This window comes from Gadus macrocephalus, chromosome 4 (assembly GCF_031168955.1).
Source record: "Gadus macrocephalus chromosome 4, ASM3116895v1".
NCBI classification, from domain to species: Eukaryota; Metazoa; Chordata; class Actinopteri; order Gadiformes; family Gadidae; genus Gadus; species Gadus macrocephalus.
The window spans coordinates 29610337-29630854 of NC_082385.1; the positions used below are offsets into that span (position 1 = coordinate 29610337).

At 48.3% G+C, this 20518-nt stretch overlaps 1 protein-coding gene across 1 annotated transcript in view; it reads left to right on the plus strand.

The window, feature by feature from the left end:
* atp11a (ATPase phospholipid transporting 11A) overlaps positions 1-20164 on the plus strand; it is a 20489-nt gene extending 325 nt beyond the window's left edge. The window contains 22 exon segments of the mRNA XM_060049349.1: positions 551-572; positions 575-747; positions 1616-1706; positions 1709-1728; positions 2228-2287; positions 2965-3131; positions 4208-4279; positions 4959-5032; positions 5175-5278; positions 5484-5665; positions 6174-6434; positions 6986-7163; positions 7734-7836; positions 8519-8664; positions 8786-8845; positions 9353-9480; positions 9802-9937; positions 10918-10941; positions 11810-11875; positions 12194-12297; positions 12514-12679; positions 16707-20164. Of these exon segments, the coding sequence (XP_059905332.1) occupies positions 551-572; positions 575-747; positions 1616-1706; positions 1709-1728; positions 2228-2287; positions 2965-3131; positions 4208-4279; positions 4959-5032; positions 5175-5278; positions 5484-5665; positions 6174-6434; positions 6986-7163; positions 7734-7836; positions 8519-8664; positions 8786-8845; positions 9353-9480; positions 9802-9937; positions 10918-10941; positions 11810-11875; positions 12194-12297; positions 12514-12679; positions 16707-16997 (2628 nt within the window). The 3' untranslated portion in view covers positions 16998-20164.
* Positions 20165-20518: the final 354 nt, after the last annotated feature.

Genomic DNA, 20518 nt, shown 5'->3' on the forward strand with positions numbered 1-20518 from the left:
TACTGCTACTGCTTTTCTGTTATGTTATTCCTTCTTATTGTTCCTGTTGTCCGTCCTTTCTTCTCCTTTTTCTGCTACTGACCTCGACTCACACTGACCTCTCACCTTCTTTGTGTCCTCCCCTCATCTCCTCTCCCCTCACTCTCCTCCCCTCCTGCTCCTCCCCCCTTCTCCCATCCCTCCCCTCCCCCCTCACCTCACTACGCCTTCACCCAACGCCCCTTGCCTCCTCTCCTCTCCCTCGCTCTCCTCCTCCCCCTGCCCTCAATCTCCTCTCCTCTCCTCCCCTCCACTCACCCCACCACGCCTAAATGCACTGCCTCCTCACCCCCTCTCCTCCCCTCTTCTCCTCCTCCCTCCTCCCCTCCTCCCCCACTCCACTCGTCCTCCCCTGACTCTTCTCCCTTTCTCCCGTCACCTCCCCCTTAAAAAAAAACATGCCCCTCCACCTACTGCCTTTCACCTCCTCTCTCTCCCCCCCCCCTCCCCATACTACGACTCTCACCTCTCTCCCCTATCCCCCCCCCCCCCCCCCCCCCCCCCCCCCCAGGTGATCCGGGCGTTCACGGACTTCTGGCGTACATGGTGCTCTTCAACTACATCATCCCCGTCTCCATGTACGTCACGGTGGAGATGCAGAAGTTCCTGGGCTCCTACTTCATCATGTGGGACGACGACATGTACGACAAGGAGCTGGGCGAGAGCGCCGTCGTCAACACTCCGACCTCAACGAGGAGCTGGGCCCAGGTGGGTGCCGCAACGGGGGGCAGGCGTTTACCATGGGGGGGGGGAGTAGGAACGGATGTATGCAGGGTCGCTATTGGACGGAAAGATGAAACCGTTGTCTAAACTGACCATCTACAGACTTAGCGTCTCTAGTTTATTGCTTTCAGAGTGTATGATGTTATTTATATATATTTAGCTTTTTTTTTTATGTATTCTCCACTTAGTCATATACCATTTATTTCAAAGTAAATTTTAGCTACAGGTTCTAATATATGTATTTGTATATAGATTCAAAAGGAAAATAGGGAAAGAAAAAAAAAATATTAGTTTTTTTAGTTTTGAATGAATTATTTGTTCAAAATATGAGATATTTTGTTGATATAATATTTTATATATCATAATATATCATAATATTCTATAATTAGCCATTTAGCTATCGCTCACTTCTAGACGACGAACCATGTCACGTTGCCACCCCACACATCTTAAGGAACTCAAATTCATCCCTCAGTAACCCAGGCACTCACTCACTCACTCACTCACTCACTCACTCACTCACTCACTCACTCACTCCTCACTCACTCACTCACTCACTCACTCACTCACTCACTCACTCACTCACTCACTCACTCACTCACACACACACACACACACACACACCACACACACACAAACACACACGTCATTTACTACTGAATGTTTAAGTAGTAAAGTAAGTCTTAAGTTAACCACTCCATAGTCCAAGAAAACAGCATCGCAGCTCACCATTTAGTTAGTTGAGATTGCAAACAAAACCATTAGTGACCTTACACTCTTGACGACCCCACACTTCTGTGAACTTCCCGGTTCAGAAAGTAAAAGCCTCTCACCCTGTGCGGGGGGTCTGCAGGTGGAGTACGTGTTCACGGACAAGACGGGCACGCTGACGGAGAACAACATGGAGTTCATCGAGTGCTGCGTGGATGGACACGTCTACGTACCCAGGCCATCTGCAACGGACAGGTGGACACACGGGGGAGGGGGGGGGGGGGAGAGGGGGAGGGAGGGAGGGAGGGAGGGAGGAGAGAAGGAGAGGGAGGGAGAGAGGAGGGAGGATGAGAGAGGGAGGAGAGAAGGAGAGGGGAGGGAGGGGGAAGGAGAGGGGAGGGAGGGAGTGGGGAGGGGCAGGGAGGGAGGAGAAAAGGAGAGGGGAGGGAGGGAGCGATGAATGGATTGATGATAGGTGTGTTTGTGAAGGGGTGATCGATTAATGGACTCAATAAGAAGGGTCATTTAACGGAAATGCAGCGATAGTTAATGGAATGTATAATCAAACATATAATACATAAAGGTAGGATATAATAACAAGTGTTTACGAGCATAAATGTAGAGTAAATTGAGCTCGATACGACATTTTCTTGACAAATCTGCAGGTTAAATGTTTGACGGACCATGAAATTGGTTCACAGAGTTTCTAATTGGACGATTGATTGACCAATGCATCAATGTACCAATGTGTCAGGTGATGCCAGGGTCAGACACTATGGACCATGATCGACTCCTCCCAGGACCGCGGGCCAGGGTGAGTTGTGAATGAGTGAGCGTGTGTGGGAGTGAGTGAGTAAGAGACGGAGGGAGTGAGGAGAGGGAGAGTGTTTGTGGATTGTCCTACCTGCCATTTTGAATTGAACGCATTCAACACTTTCCCTCTGGGCTCTGAATAATTATAACAGTGACGCTGTCGTTTGTTGCCGTGGAAGTAAGCCCTCCCCGTGCCGCGGGACCAGTGGCCTTTAGTTACCTCGTAGCCACTCTCAAAAAGTGAAGCTATCCCTGCTAAGCCTGTTAGCCCATTGACCCCGAGTCACCAAAGTAAAAGCCCCAGGGAGTTGCGAGTTCGCATGAGCTGTGTGTGTGGGTCTCTTCATTCGGTGGTGTTGGTTTATTATTCAGGCATTTATTATATGTAGTATATTAGTGCTGTTTTATTTACGCGTTAAATCTTCTTAAATCAAAAAAATGAACGCAGAGATTGAGGTGTTAATTTTGACAACTCTCTCTCTCCCCCTCTCTCTCTCCCTCTCCCTCCCTCTCTCTCTCTCTCTCTCTCTCTCTCTCTCTCTCTCTCTCTCTCTCTCTCATCTCTCTCTCTCTCTCTCTCTCTCTCTCTCCCTCCCTCCCTCCCATCTCTCCCTATCCCCCTCTCCCTCCCTCTCTCCCTCCCCCTCTCCCTCCCCCTCTCCCTCCCTCCCCTCCCAGGAGAGTGAGGAGCTGTTCTTCCGGGCTCTGTGTCTGTGCCACACGGTGCAGGTGAAGGAGGAGGAGACGGTGGACGGTGTGAAGCACGGCCTCCACTCCGGGCGCCCCTCCTCCTTCTACATCTCCTCCTCCCCCGACGAGGTGGCGCTGGTGGAGGGCATGAAGAGGTCAGGGGTCACCCGCACTCACACACACACACACACACACACACACACACACACACATAGTGGCGGACTCAGGGGGGGTGCGTCCGTGCCTCCATGGTTGAAAAAGTGACCCTCAAGTGAAAATGATTGGGAGAGAGAGAGAGAGAGAGAGAGAGAGAGAGAGAGAGAGAGAGAGAGAGAGAGAGAGATGAGAGAGAGAGAGAGAGAGAGAGAGAGAGAGAGAGAGAGAGAGCTGTCAAAATTAAGTTCATGCAATAACTTATGATGATGAGCCCTCTAGATAAGAAATTCGATAACGTGCCTCAATGAGTGCCTCTTAATGCCCTCACAGTGCCTCCGTTGTTGAAAAAAAGGGCCTCTAGAGTGGTGAATACGAGAGAAAGTGCCATACATGATGCATCATAGCTTCTAGCCCGCTGGTTGGGCTCCATGTTGTGCAGAATGTGCCCTTTTTATTTTTTCGCCCCTTCAAACAGTCTGAGTCCGCCACTACACACACACATGTACGCACACACATGCGCAGGCTTGCACATATACACACGTGTCTACACGCGTACGTGTGCACACATGCGTACACACACAAACACACACACACACACACACACATACACACATGTGCATGCTTGCACATGTGTGTATGTGTGCATCCTTGCACATGCACACATACACACACACACTCATAGGCACACATACGTGCACGCACACATACGTGCACACACACAGGCGTGCACACACACACACACACACACACACAAACACATGTGCATGCTTGCACATACACACTTACACACCCACACAAACATACACACACATATACAAATACATAAAAATGTCAAAACGCTGATGCATGAGAAACCCGAGTGATTGGCAGGGGATCACACACACACTCAGACACACACACACACACACACACACACACACACACACACACACACACACGCACAACACTTTATGCAGCGTGTGTAAAGGGGACACCATCACATTGGTTGAACTCAATAAAGAAAAAATTAGTGAACACACCCGCACACACACAGACACACACACACAGAGTGCTGACCGGTCCCCTCCCCTCCCAGGCTGGGCTACACCTACCTCCGGCTGAAGGACAGCCACATGGAGATCCTGAACAGGGAGGACCAGGTGGAGAGGTGAGCCGGCTGACATCCCTCTACCTCGCTGTTAAAGGGATGGACTCCAGGCGGAGGGTGCATACGTCCTCGTGTGTTATTAAAGGGCCCCTAATAAGGATAGATCTCTCTGGATAGATCAGTCTCCCAGCCTCCACAGTGGACTGTAGCTAGTGTTGTGTTATCTATCCATCATACGTCTCGGTGGACGCTCCCACTTGTGATTGTCACTAAGGCACAGGAAAAGGCTGATTTCCTGGTTTATTTATTATATTGAATTAATAGTAAAAATGGATTCCGGCGTTTTTTGTTATTTTGCGGTACTTGCGGAATTTTCCCGCCTTGATATTGCCATGATCGGACTCTGATCGCCGTCCGTCACCTTGGCGACCAGTGCGCTCACAGTCTGGACAGTAGTACATAGGTAGATGTCCTGCTTTCACTCTATTAGGTAGTCTAGACGGACAGACTGCTAGCACATTAAAGCTCTTAATGACAGCTGGCTCTTCGGATAATCGGAAAGTCATTTGCAATGACCTGTGTGTTTATTTGTGTGTATGCGTGTTCAACTGTGTGTGTGTGTGTGTGTGTGTGTGTGTATTTGTGTGTGTGTGTGTCCGACTATGTGTGTGTGTGCGTGTGTGTGTTTGTGTGTGTGTGTTCAATTGTGTGTGTGTGTGTGTGTGTGTGTTCGGCCCAGGTTTGAACTTTTGGAGGTGTTGACCTTCGACTCCGTCAGGCGGAGGATGAGTGTGATCGTCAGAGCCAGCACCGGTAAACACACACACACACACACACACACACACACACACACACACACACACACACACACACACACACACACACACACACACACACACACGTGCACAGTATAAAAACATTCTTCTACACCAATGCAATGTGTGTGTGTGTCCAGGTGAGGTGTATCTGTTCTGCAAGGGGGCCGATTCCTCCATCTTCCCCCGGGTGGTGTCAGGCAAGGTGGAGGAGGTCAAGGACCGGGTGGAGCACAACGCAGTCGTGAGTGTTAACACACACACACACACAAACACACACACACACACACATGCACACAAACAAACACACACACACTAAATACAATTAGCTGGGTTAATTGGGGTTTTCTGATTATGTTTTACCAATAGTACTACCAATGTGCGTGTGCGTGTGCGTGTGTTGTGTGTGTGTATGCGTGTGTCCTTGTGTGCGTGTGTGTGTGCTGTAGGAGGGGCTGCGGACGCTCTGCGTGGCCTACCGGGCCCTGACCCCGGAGCAGTACGAGGAGACGTACCGGCTCCTGAACGAGGCGCGGCTGGCCCTCCACGACCGAGACCGCCGGCTGGCCGAGGCCTACGACCAGATAGAGACCCAGCTGGTGCTGCTGGGGGCCACGGCGGTGGAGGACAGGTGGGGGGGGGGGCCACGCTAGGCTGTAGCACGCCGCTAAGGGGCTAGCCTCCATAGTGGATCAATTGAATCAACCCTAACCCTTCAATTAAACACAACTTTATCGATCATCCCAAGCTGGAAAAGGAGGCGTCAGTACTAAGTGGTGACCCCCTTTTTAGTTTCACTGTATGCAAAACGTTATTTTTGCAAACATGTGACCAATACAACTTTGAACTTGAACGTGAACTAGTGTAGTGATGTATTTCAATACCAAAAAAACCTGAAAACGGTATTGATCATCACAGGCTATAAGAGTATAGTGATATATTTTCAGTACAAAAAAACCCCCCAGAAAACTTGATTGATCGACATAGGCTGTAAGAAGAGGCGACAGTACCACACTATTGATGTAGTTTCAATATTTAAAAAAAACACAACTTTATCGGTCATCCCGGGCTGTGAGATCAGGCGGCGACGCGATACGACGATGCAGATGAAAAACAACTTGACGGGTCCCCCCCCCTAGGCTCCAGGAGGAGGCGGCCGACACGGTGGAGTCGCTCCACCAGGCGGGCATGAAGGTGTGGGTGCTGACGGGCGACAAGATGGAGACGGCGGCGGCCACGTGCTACGCCAGCAAGCTGTTCCGCCGCGGCACGCGCGTGCTGGAGCTCACCACCAAGCGCACCGAGGAGCAGAGCCTGCACGACGCCCTGTTCGACCTCAGCCGCACCGTCCTGCGGCCCCACCGGGAACCCAGCGGCCTGGACCCCGACCACGTCTCTGGGTGAGGCTCCGCGGGATGAGTGTGATGAGCTTCCAGACGTCAACAAATCTGCTCCTTTCGTTGTTTGTCGTTGTTCCGTGCCTTCGTGCACTGGTCACCGCGTCTTTTCGATTTGTTCACTCGTTTGTGTCGATGGGTTCGTTCATTCGTCAGTTCACTTGTGCACTCGTTTGCTCGTTCGTTCGTTCACGTCTTTATTTCTCCTCTCCCTTATTCGCTTGTTTGCTCGTTCGTTCATTCTTGCATTCCCTTCTTTCGTTTGTTCACTCGTTTGTCCATTCATTCATTCATCAATTCCCCTGTTCACTGGTTTGCTCCTTCATCCATCCATGAATTTATTCCTTCTCTCGTTTGTTCACGCGTTTGCTTGTTCGTCCATTCATGCATTCCCTTCTCTCATTGTTCACTCACTGCTCGATCATTCATTCATCAATTCACTTGTTCACTCATTCGCTCGTGTCTGAAAAAAAATCCAATGAGGTCTGATGAATGACGTCTTCCTTCATTCACTCATCCATCGGTTCATCCGTTCACCCCCCCCCCCTCTCCAGCTTCTCGGGGGAGTGCAGTGACTTCGGGCTGATCATCGACGGGGCCACCCTGTCGGCCGTGCTGCAGACCGGCCCGGAGGCCTCCGGCGCCGGGGACTACAAGGAGATCTTCCTGGAGATCTGCCGCAACTGCAGCGCCGTGCTCTGCTGCCGCATGGCCCCGCTGCAGAAGGCCCAGGTGAGGGACGGGAAGCCACGGGCGGACCCTCCCACTGTGATCAGTGGGAGCACCCCCTGTGATTGACAGGCTGGATGGAACCCCCCCGAACCAATCAGGGAAGAGATGCCCTGATTGGTGAGAAATAAGCTGAGGGCGGTCTAAAATGGAGGTGGTTTCATATAGTAAAGCTGCTGGGATTTCTTTAGGATGTGTTAGGGCTCAATTAACACATCCTATAGAAATTAGGGCTCAATTTATGTCACAAACTGTATAACCTTCCTTCTCTCTCTATAAAATGCCTGCTATTAGATTTCCTCATGTATCTATTTTTTTAAATTCTTCGTTTTGTTTTCATTGGACTGAATCTCATTGCAGAATGAAAACTAGGATAGCAAAATAAAATAAAACGCCCTGGTACACTATGTCAACCGCCTTGTCTCGCCAATAAGCGGTCAACTGGAGATACAGCCAACGCGTCTAAATAGCTGAGGGAAAGCCTGTAGACGAAACACATAAGGACTTTTACTTTGTCAACCTTCCGTATCTCGTTAGCATTGGAGCTAACCGTCCCGCGTGTGGTCCCTGTAGATCGTGAAGCTGATCAAGGCGTCCAAGGAGCACCCCATCACGCTGGCCATCGGGGACGGGGCCAACGACGTCAGCATGATCCTGGAGGCCCACGTGGGCATCGGTCAGTCCCACAGGGCTCCGTTTCTCTGAGTCAAACTGAGTAGAAACCTTACCGTTGCACCGTCTTAAAGATGACATGTCATACCACCGGGTGTGAGTGTGATTAGCCGTTACGAGCCGTTTTGAAAATCGGCCTCTTCTGACATCACAAGTGGGCGCGTCCACTTAGATGTGTGCTGGATAGATCAAAAACGCCTTGTAACGGCTAATCACACTCACACCTGGTGAAATAGTATGTCACCTTTAAGGTTTTGCGGGGTCGGGCTCCAGCTCTCTGCAAGGAGGGATAATCTTAAATTTGTAAAGAAAATCGGTTGCTCGGCCCGCTAGTATGCTTACCAAGATTCGATTCGATTCTAGCCTCACGGCTAGACAGTGGGTTGCAGAAGCGAGAGAACGACATGTGGAATGACATGGATCACAGGTGGGAATCGAACCTTGAACGTTGTCTAGCCTGTGGGCTAGGCAGTGGGTTTTGTTTCCTCTTTTCCTCAACCCGCTTCCTGTCCCCTTTTCACTGTCCGGCCTTTCAAAGCACAAAAGCCAATTTATATATTAAGATTAAAAAGGAGAGAAAATGTCCACGGCCCGAATGGAAGCCAGTGGAAGTCTCTCACCCTCTGCTTCTTCTTCTCCTTCTTCCTCTGCTTCCCCCGTCCCTATCCCCCGGCTTTCCACCCAAGGCATCATGGGTAAGGAGGGTCGGCAGGCGGCCAGGAACAGCGACTACGCCATCCCCAAGTTCAAGCACCTGAAGAAGATGCTGCTGGTGCACGGCCACTATTACTACATCCGCATCTCCGAGCTGGTGCAGTACTTCTTCTACAAGGTGAACAGGAGCTCGCCGCCACGTCCGGGCATTCAGCAATTCACAGCAATCAGTGCGGATGATGGGGTCACGTTCATATGGATGTCTCTCTCTCCCCTCTCTCTCTCTCTCTCCACCGCAGAACGTGTGTTTCATCTTCCCCCAGTTCCTCTATCAGTTCTTCTGTGGCTTCTCGCAACAGGTCAGTACAAGCATACGCGCGTGTGTGCGTGTGTGCGTGTGTGTGTGTGTGAGTCACAGAGTGGATGCACACATATTTTATGGACTACAGCTCACCTGCTCCACTCGCTTGCTCACATGTACATTACCACACGCCCACTATAAAAACACAGATGTGCGCTGCCAAACACACAGACCAAAATATACAACACACAATGCACACAATGTGAAACTAACCCCTGATCCTTCTCCTCCGCACCTCCTTCTCCTCTTCCCCCTTCTGTGGCCCCTTCCTCCATACCTCCTCTTCCTCCCCTTCCTCCATACCTCATCCTCCTCTTCCTCCTCTCCCTTCATCCATACCTCATCCTTTCTCCTCCTCCTTCTTCCTCCTCCTCCTCCCCTTCCTCCATACCTCCTCCTCCTCTCCCTTCATCCATACCTCATCCTTTCTCCTCCTCCTTCTACCTCCTCCTCCTCCCTCCTCCTCCTCCTTTCTCTCCCCCTCCTCCCCCTCTCCCTCCCCCAGCCTCTGTACGACACGGCCTACCTGACGCTGTACAACATCAGCTTCACCTCGCTGCCCATCCTGCTCTACAGTCTGATGGAGCAGCACATCAACATAGACATCCTGAGGAAGGACCCCACCCTCTACAGGTGGGCCGGGCTCCTGTGTTACCGTGGTGGCCATCTGGTCCATCTCTAGCGGACCCTCTGAACCAAGGAGAGCCCCCGGAGTGTATCAGATGCTAAGAGCAGTCAGGACACCACCAGTGCTTCTGGTCAATAATGTTCCAAGTTTTTTTTTTTTTAGAGACACCTCTTCCGTTTAGAAAATAAAAACTTGACTTAAAAAATTGTTTTTTAAATAGTTTAAGACGATTGCTTTAAGCCAGCGAGGAATCCTATGAGCCCTGCCTAGGTATTGGTAGTGGTAACAGTACTACAACGTTAGCGTCATTCTGTTGCTTCCTCCAGGGATATCTCAAAGAACTGCCTGCTGCGCTGGCCCATCTTCATCTACTGGACCATCCTGGGCGTGTACGACGCCATGGTCATGTTCTTCGGCGCTTACTTCCTGTTTGACAACACCACCTTCACAAGCAATGGACAGGTAGCCTGTAAAAAAAATTACAAAAACTACAACACGCTCTTATTTTGTAGTTATTTTTGCGGTTCCTTCCCTTTCTCTAGAGTTGAATGCTACAGTCTGTCGCACACTTTATCGTTTTGTCATCGGTTTTCTTTTTTTGTTGTCCTCACACACACAATGGGTTAGCCGGCAGTAAGACTATTCCTGAGTAATGTTTAAGTTAAGTTAAGTTTTGTGTTTTAAGTTCAACCAGGTGTCCACTGATTCAGACCTCAACGACGTATCAATGGCGGTTGAGAAGCTCATTTCAGGCATTTCAACTCTTAAGTCTGAAAACGACATAAGATAAATAATGTGACCAAATCCATTGATCAAATCCGAATGGAATGTATTGCAACAAGTTGACTTTAAAATAGGTATTAAATAGTCAAGAAATGGTTTTAGCTCGTTCTTCGATATAAGATAACTGTACTGGCAATTTGAAGACATCAGCCAGAGTAAGCTGGATTTCGAAATTATCCAACCGGAAATAAAAAAACTTTCTAAAGCCACCCCCCAAAGCTTTTGCAGCCAGTAGCAGGTATTGTGCTTAGCTTAAAAGTGTATTTTTTTTTTCAACTTATTTAAAACTGATACATGTACGACACGTTTTTATTGTGCTATATGTATCGTCGGTTTACTTATGCCATATCCTCAACTTCTGTATAACTAAACCCTCAATTCAACAGACCCCCCCCTCCCCGCCTTGTCTCCCAAACCCTGATACTCTATTATTTGACCTTCCAACGGCAGGCATTTTGTTTGATTCTCGACTCAATTGATTTTTTTCCCACCTATTGCCTTGTTGATGATTATGTTGTTATGATCTTTCTTTCTTTCGAATGCTCTCTCTTTTGCCCTCTATTTCTACCCTTTCTTCAAACATTTCTGACCAATTTTTTTCGTTGCCATTTCTTGGTTATGCCTCTCTTCTTCCTGCCCTTACCCCCCGCCCCTCTTAGCTAATGACATCCAACACACAGATGGTAAGCTGCCCCTTTATTTCCTCCTCCATTTTGTGTTCCCGCTCTTTCCTCCTACCTTTCCTCCAACTCCTTTCCTCAGTCCACTGCCTGCCTGTTTGGTCTCTCCTCGTGGTGCCATATCATAAACAAACCAAAAACACCTACACATTGACAACACAACAAAATAAAAAGCACACATTACATACACATTGTTAACCGTCCATCCATCCAATAGCTGTTCACCGTTCATCCATGTCCCTCCCCTGAGTGCTTGCCACGGACCAATGAGCTTCAGGCATTCGTTTTCTTAGCGAACCACAACCACCCTAGTCCAACTCATTCCATGTCTCCCGTGTTTCATTGTGCTGTCCGTTTCTGGTGTTTAGATTGCAGTCATAGCTTCAGAGTAGCATTTGTTATAGTACCCTAGGATTCAAACGAGCTTGAGGATAGTTTAGTAATTTACGAGTTACTTACAAAGTTTCAGCCAGTAGTTTTAAGTTAGTTAGTTTTTGCCACAGCCCTCCCTTTGGTACAGAATTATTCGATATAATGCGTTGAATGTGTTTTAGGAATGAAACCCCATGACTCAAACCCTAAAGATCAATCCAATCAGGGATTTAGCTTTCTCTCGAAAAAGAACATTGTTTTATCTCACAACTAATTTGAATGAAACAATGGCTGCAGTATAAAGTTACAAAGCATGGAAACAAATGACGTCTATAAATACTCAAGAGACTCTAACCCAATCAACCAATCAAATCCATCACATGCTAGTTCTTTCATACACATGCCGCATTCAATTCAGAAGGAAAGTAAGACGTGTGCAAACATATCCCTGACCGGGGCGGCAATACGTATCAGCTGACAGTGTTGACGCTGTTTACAGATGTTTGGAAACTGGACCTTCGGGACCCTGGTCTTCACTGTGTTGGTCTTCACTGTTACGTTTAAGGTACCCACACGCAAACACATACACGCACGCATACACACACACATTTTACAATCCGTTTTATTGTTGATGGAGAGTTTTGAAGGTAAAGTACGTTTGGTTAAGTGGGTTTGAGGTTGGATTTTATGAGCATGGAACCACTTGCTCAGGGCTTTAGAGATGATGACGGACACATTAAAGAGACCTTAAGCTGTACTTATACTCTCTCTCTCTCTTCTCTCTCTCTCTCTCTCTACATCTCTTTCTCTCTACATCTCTTTCTCTCTCGCCCCCTCTCTCTCTACCAATCTCTCACTACCTCTCTCTCTCTCTCTCTGGTAGTTGGTCCTGGATACACACTACTGGACCTGGATCAACCACTTTGTGATCTGGGGCTCGCTCATCTTCTTTGTGGTCTTCTCCCTGCTCTGGGGGGGCATCATCTGGTATACACACACACACACACACACACACACACACACACACACACACACACACACACACACACACACACACACACACACACACACACACACACACACACACACACACACACACACACACACACACACACACACACACACCTATTCAAAAACAAACTGCTGTAACTGTCCCCTGCAGCCTTGTTAACCCGTCTCTCTGCGCCGTGTCGCCCCCTGCAGGCCCTTCCTGAACTACCAGAGGATGTACTACGTGTTCATGCAGATGCTGTCCAGCGGGCCGGCCTGGCTCAGCATCATCCTGCTGATCACGGCCGGTCTGCTGCCCGACGTGGTGAAGAAGGTGATCTGCAGGGCCCTGTGGCCCACCACCACCGAGCGCATCCAGGTACCACGCCCTCAGCCCGGCCCTGCCACACCCGCCTTCATACAGCGACACCACCAGGGTTGTGTCCCAAACCTGGTGGTGTCCCAACCTGGTTGCGTCCCTATATGTGTAGGGACACACAGAGATGCATAAACATAGATACATGTGTAGGTGCATGCATACATGCATACAGACACACACACACACACACACACACACACACACACACACACACACACTCGAACACACACACATGTTTGCATGTATAAATGTTAACATAAAGACTTCATGAGCTAACTGAGATGCTATGCTATATGACTCTCTGGATTAGAAGAGGTCCACTAGCTACGATTACCTCCCGGCCATCCTTGACGTAAGTCAAGCCCCCCCCCCCCACCCCTTTCTTCTCTATCTGTGTGCCGTGCCCGCTTTTTAACTTCAGAAGACTGGAAAACAACTTCTTTAAATACAGACATATTGGATTAAAGAAAACTGCAGCCATTAAAGAAGGCCTACACATTGGTGTCGCTCGGTTTGTTCTAGCACCGAATGCTAGTAGCTGCTCTATTTGCCTCGTTGATAAAAAACTGAATGAACCTGAACATATGTTTGCTAGTGCTGACCGGCATTTAGTCAGAATAACTTGGTCACAAAGGAGGATGGTTCTAAAATGGATAAATGGCTTCTTTAACAGAGACTTATTCCAGGTGTCAAATAAAGCCTGACTCACATAACCCATCTGGATGAACATCCAAACCCTGCAATGTGGGATTGATAAACACACAATGTATGCAGTTAATCTGTAGTGTTTAATAACTGTCCCTAACAAGTCGGTGAAGGGCTAGGCATGTACCCATAACTTAACCTTTCTGCTCAAGTGTTTTACTCTGACTTCCCTGTCTGTTCTCTCGGTAGTAGTCATCACATCTTTACTGGCTAGGCTATTGAGCTTTGATTTATAACTGCTCAATCGGGGTGGACTGGTCCTCTTAGACAAGACTCTAAATTGAATGCAAAGGTTGATATTGTTTCCATGTAAACCAATGGATTTGGAATCAGACGCAGCCATCTTTTTTTTCAGGCGAGTGCTCTTGCATGTTACCATCTAAGAGTTAAAATCCCAAAACCTTGGTATGCTTAAATTGATGATTTGATTCTGGGTTTAACTAATCTATTCAAATTGAATCAACACCCAACTCAAATCAAACCTTGAACTATGGTTAATTATTTTTTAATTTATGTAGCCTTTTTAAAAGGTGTTACCAAATCCACAAAACATTGTTGTACTTTCAATTTAATCTTGTTCCACTCGTTGTTTCATCCTATTAACTCCTGTCTCCTCTCCATCCTCCTCTTTCTCTCCCCTGGTTTATCCTCCTCCTCCTCCTCTTCCTCCTCCTCCTCTCCTCTTCCTCCTCCTCCCTGGGGCGGTTGCCGGGCAACGCGACAGATTAACCGACGGCGCCTGGCGTCGGAGCCTTCGACCATCTTTATGTTGACCTCCAGGCGACTTAGTTATTAAACTCCTCCTACGCCAACTGCCCCTCCCCCGTAACCTGGAGGTGACTTTCCTCTGTACTCTCTCCTTCTACTGTAGCACCTCCTCCTCCTCCTCCTCCTCCTCCGATCTCGTCCACTGCGTCTCCTTATTCATGCTGCTGCGTTGTGCTGCCATGTTTTCGTTTTTTGTGGGGGATTACCCCTCATGCCCTGACTGGTTTTGCATCACCCCCCCCCCCTCCCCTACTCTTGCTCGCTCGCTCTCTCTCCTTGTCTTGTGTGCCAAACGTGTGCATGCTTCTCGGTTTCGACTCCCCTAAGGAAATGCATGCTTCGTTGTGAGCGTTTGTAACGCTGCATTTCATCATGAGTCATCATTTGGTCGTTGGTCAAGTGGATCCTAGGAACTTTGAGGAGCCACAATTCTGACTACTTGGATGTCCTGCTTTTAGTGCCTGATGCTATTCATTATGATTTAATGGTGTTGTTGATCAACATACAACACTGTGCACTAAAGTTCATGTGAAGTACGTGCTTTGCATTTCTTTGCTTTAATTTGTATATAATTTTGCTTCATTCTAATTCCAGTGGAAATACATTTTTTGCTTTCTGTGCATGTACAGTATGTTTGTGTGTGTGTGTGTGTGTGTGTGTGTGTGTGTGTGTGTGTGTGTGTGTGTGTGTGTGTGTGTGTGTGTGTGTGTGTGTGTGTGTGTGTGTGTGTGTGTGTGTGTGTGTGTGTGTGCACTTGTATTCATGCGAGCGTGCCCATGTATTCATGTGCATGTGTGTGTTCCAGTGTGTGCGCGCACGCAGGGTGTTTGACAGGATCGTGGTGTACCAGAGTTCAGACTCCTTACTAGACGGAGTGGCCATGTCTGAGGACTAGAGAAGCCACACCCTGGTAAAACCCCACGCCACCGGGTTTGTGAACGTGTGGTGTGGTTACAGTTTGGTGTAGGACCCCGGGATTAGAAAATAAAAGTCTTGAGTTTGAATTCACTATATGAACTCATAACATTACATTCTTCATAATCAACATATGAATGTTTGATATTGTATGGGCCCGGCTGGAGTAATTCTCTTAGCATAGAGCATAGTGAATAATGACTTTTACTTTCTAAACCGGGAAGTTCCTACGAAGTTTGGGGTTATTAAGAGGTGTTTTGTCACTAACGGTTTCGTTACCGATCTCAACTAACTAATGGTGAGCCTGCGGTGATGTTATGTTGGACGAAGGAGTGGTTAACGTAAGACTTACAGTACTTTACTACCTACTTAAACGTTAAGTAGTAAATTACTAACCCAACGTGTGTGTGCGTGTTTCAAGTGAATGTCAAAAGTTCAATGGAGCTCTGCTGCCCTCTTGTGGCACCAATTTAATAACGAATGAATAAACAAATGATTGAAGGAATGAATGAAGGAAAGCAATGAATGACAGAGATAGAAAGAAGGACCAGAATGTGTGTGCTTGTGCATATGTATCGCATGGACACATTTACGTGCACGGTTGGGATGGGCAAAGGATTGGACCGTCATGCATGTGCTCCCATTCATTGCACGAGTTGTTGTGGTTTGGTGCGGTTGCGTTCGGAAAGACCAGCTGTGTTCTGTTTGGTTTGGTTTGGTTCTCTGTGTATATTTTTTGTGTTTACATGCTGGGATTGGGCATGGCTGGAGACCACTGCATTACTTGTGCCTGCTTAAAAAACACACACACACACACACACACACACACACACACACACACACACACACACACACACACACACACACACACACACACACACACACACACACACACACACAAGCTGCTCTACACCACCCATGTGGAGAGGTGTCTACGGTGACACTTCACATGCAAACCCCACTACTCCAATGCTGCAGGACTAACTTTGTTCTCTCTTTCTCTCAATGTCGCCCCTTCTCTCCCTCTTTCTCTTTCCCTCCCTCCATCTCCCAAATACTTTTCCCTGTCACTCCATCTCTCTCGCTGTCATCTCGACATCAACCACGCTCTGTCGCTCGCTCTACCGCTCGTTCTCTCTGTCTACACCTCTCTCCATCTCTATAATATCTCCCACCATCGTCTCAATATCCATCTGTTTCCATCCCTCCATCTCTCCATCATTCATCATCTATCGACCTATCTCTCTCTCTCTCCCCATCTCTCTCCCTCTCTCCATCGTCTCTTCTCTCTCTCTCTCTCCCTCTCCCTCCCTCTCTCTCTCTCTCTCTCTCTCTCTCTCTCTCTCTCTCTCTCTCTCTCTCTCTCTCTCTCTCTCTCTCTCTCTCTCTCTCTCTCTCTCTCTCCCCATCTCTCTCCCTCTCTCCATCGTCTCTTCTCTCTCTCCCTCTCCCTCTCCCTCTCTCTCTCTCTCTCTCTCTCTCTCCCTCTCCCTCCCTCTCCCTCTCTCTCTCTCTCTCTCTCTCTCACTCTCTCCCCATCTCTCTCCCTCTCTCCATCGTCCCCCCTTTTTCCTCACTCTCTCTCCAATCACCCGCCCCCCCTCTCCCTCCCTCCCTCCCTCCCTCCTCTCTCCCCCAGAACGCCGACAGGCTGTACCGGGGGCAGCTCTCGGAGTTCTCCCCCCTGGCCTCCCTCCGCGGGGGGCAGCAGGACCCCGCCCCGCCGGCCCCGCCCCGCCCCCGCAGGTCTGCTCTCGACTCTCCCTTCACCTCAGAGAAGAAGCTCATGTTCACACGCTGGCGCCCCGGGCCCGACTACCCCGCCTTCCCCCCGCTGCTACGATTCGCCGGCCTCTCCCGGGGAGGGGGCGGGGCTACGGGCCGAGGGGGCGGGGCCTATGGTAGCACAGGGCCCGAGACACCAGTCTAGTTTTTTTTTTTGGTTTGCATGGCCTTGGACCTTAACTTATTTTTTTTACGGTATATGTCGAAAAGTTATACGCACCTACATGAAGAGGGGTTCTGGGTGTAGGGGTGAGGTACGTTGACGCAGTTGTCGCCGCTTTTCCCTGGTGCAGAAATCTCAGGGTGCACGCACACGCACACACACACACACACACACACACACACACACACACACACACACACACACACACATTTGAAGGCAAAGCGTTCCTATTTCAGACGGCTTCTTCCAAGGCCATTTGGTGATGTCACAGCGAACAAAAAGCTAGAAACCAAATCCCCACTGAGGAACCACCGTCTCCATCGACGATCAGAGACCCTTCCCGTCACCCTGAACGGTCCGTCAGTAGGGGCCTACTGATCGTGCTTTGGTTAACCCGCGTGCATTAGGTCACAGCGAAGACGATGATGCAACGAAATAAGATGCCGTATGATGACACGTAGTGGTGATGAGAAATGTGTCGGGGTTATGATTAAGGTCCATGCCTGCATGTGTTCATTTGTTTTCTGACCTTTTACGTTTTCTTTTAATACCTCTTTTCTTTTTCCCCCAACACTCCTACAACCTACACCTTCCTATCTGTCTACTCCTTCCTTCCCTCTTCTCTCTCCCGCTCTGTTTCCATGTCTCTCTCTCTGTATAGGACTAACTGGTGTTGCCTGTGTGCAAACCTTCTGTCCAGAAATACTCCGTAGGGAAAGTGGGAACCGGCGAGACAGCGTCACTGTAAGGAGGGAGCGGAGTAGGAGTGGAGTAGTGGCCGGTCTGGTGTCTGAGTGGGAAGGGACGGCTGTTTGTTTTGCCCTTGTTAAGGTCCTCGCTGTCAAGTGGTCGTCGGGAAGCTCAGAGCTTCCGACTGAATTCGGCGATAAACCCTTGCTCGTGACCTGCAGTCATTTCAAAAGATCGGGTTTGATGGCTGACGTGGATCACAGCCTCTTGGCCTACGTGTAATCATTAACCATGCCTCATTTAACGTGCATTACAGATGCGTATTTGCCGGCATCGCAGCTGTAAGATAGCACACTGAGGAGTGCATACGTAACCTGAATATATTGCTACAAGAATTATTGTCAAAATAAAAGATTTAGTAAGATTGTATTGTATAGTAACTAGCAATAAGCCATATTACTTTTTTTTTTACTTAATATCTTCAGGAATACCCCTTTAATGTAATCAGTGTCTTTTGGACACATGGGCATGCATATATTATATTCTTATATAGTATATAGTAAATACATAGAGTATATTATGATATTATTACTGTCAATTAGCGAGTCCTTCATTCTCTGTCCTCTGAATGGAAAACAAAAGTTCTCCCAACACTCAGACTGCAGACTGTATCCTGGGGTTGTTCCTGTAAATAGTTTGGAGTCTGGTAGGATAGAGTAGTGATGTACTACCTAGATTGAGATGTGTATTTGTGTAGTGCGCATTTGTTTGCGTCAGTTGTGTGACGTTTAGGCAGCGTGTGTCCGTGTGGGGAATCGCTTGATGTCTTTATGAACTTTTGCACTTTACAAAATACTTCATACTTTTGTTTCGGACAACTTTGTTTTCAGCGTACATGTTGAAGCTTCCGAATTTTCTTAACCGCTACTGAGTGTTTGTGAGGACAAACGACGAGAATGCACAAAACACAAGCGGTTCAGCCACGCAAGGACTCCCTTCGCCTTTCCCTTTGCCTTAACACCAGCTAGCTAGCGTGCAGCCCTCTACGTCACAACACCTGATCACAGCAGGTGGTCCCGCGATGTTAACGAGATTTTGAGAACGGCATTATCATGTAAAGGATGAATGCTCTTTTTATGATCAGGGATGCAATTTTACTATTTCTTTGATTTTCTTTGACTGTTCAATTATATTTAAAAAAAAAAAACGATTTATGTTTGGCTTGGCCGCATTTTGTAAACATTATCCCCCTCACACATCCGTCAATCACTTTCAATGCCAGACCTTGCTAAGTTCGGTCCATTTGTGATCTCACAAATTGTCCCATTAGTAAATAATTTGCTGTTGTTCTTTAGCTGGGGCTGTAAGTCTGAATCACAGGGGTCAGCATCACAGTGACCAACAGTTCCACACACAGAACGATCTACCAGGGTCCACGTCGTGACACTGACGTGAGGAGGCGTTGACAATAAAACGAGGGGAACACTATTGCTTTGGGAGTGGGTGGTTTGGGAGCAGGAGCACAAAAAGCCTAGCAGCACAAAGCACAATGTTTTTTAGGAGGCCTTTGTTTTTTGACACAGGGTCTTGTGTTGCGTTGAGGAGTTAGTTGTACGTGTGTGGTGTCATACAAACGAACAAACACATATTGAGTGGCGGTCCAATATAGCGGCCTTAAAGGTGCAGTCCCCATTCATCAAAATGGCTGAGCTCGTTTTGCTCCCGTTTCATTATCTCCTGTTGCTTTGTTCTTCCTAACACTGCTGCCTCTTCCTTCATCGCTCTCCCTCCTCTCTGAGAGCCTTCTCTTTGTTTCTGAATGTTGTCTCTACTTTTTCTCTTCCCTTTCTTTCTTTTGTTTTTTTTTCGAAAGAAAGAACCGAAGAAAAAAAAACCCTTCGCATTGCTCCACATTGTCTACCTCACCACCCTGTTCTTTGGCGCAGCCTGCATCTCCACCTGACTTGATCGTCATGTCTTCGGCCACGCCCTCCCCTCCTCAGCCCGCCCATCCATCCATCCATCCATCCATCCATCCATCCACCAGTCCACCAACCCGTCTCTGGTGCTCTCTGTCTCACAGGAGAGCAGCTGAGATCCAGAGAGCAGACTGCCTGGTCGTCGTTGATAGAGCGGAGATGTAACTGGAAAAAGTTGTTATCATGTTAAACTTAGATATGGTATTATTTCAACGTCGTCGTCCCCCCGTCCCCCCCCCCGAAGCCTTGTTGCCGTAGCGATTATCTCAGGTTGCTTATCGTAACGTTAAGGTGCCTTGTGGGTCCTGAAGCGTTACAAACCTTACGATAGCTATTACGAAGAGATGTCACCTGATGTTTCGTAATTTCTTTCTTAGGCAGTTCACACACACACACACACACACACACACACACACACACACACACACACACACACACACACACACACACACACACACACACACACACACACACACACACTATCTATATATCTATAGATATATATAAATACACCGTGATGAAGCGAGCAAGTGAGGAAGAGAAAGTGACTTGATGCACTTTGGTCAGAGCTGATTGGTTTCACGCAATGCAAACCAGTTCTCCTGTGTCCCTAGCATTACTTCTATCGACGTACCGATGACACCATATTTTTCTCTATGAATCATATTAGAATGTACCCCCCCCCCCCCCCCCCTTAACCCACTGAACATTTTAGATAACATCTTAAAAGTCAAAATGATGTAGCTACAACCTTAGCTACAACTCAAGCCTCTGGAGCTGGCTAATTGGGACCGTTACAAGGTGCAGGTTCAACATGAAGCCTCCAGTCACACC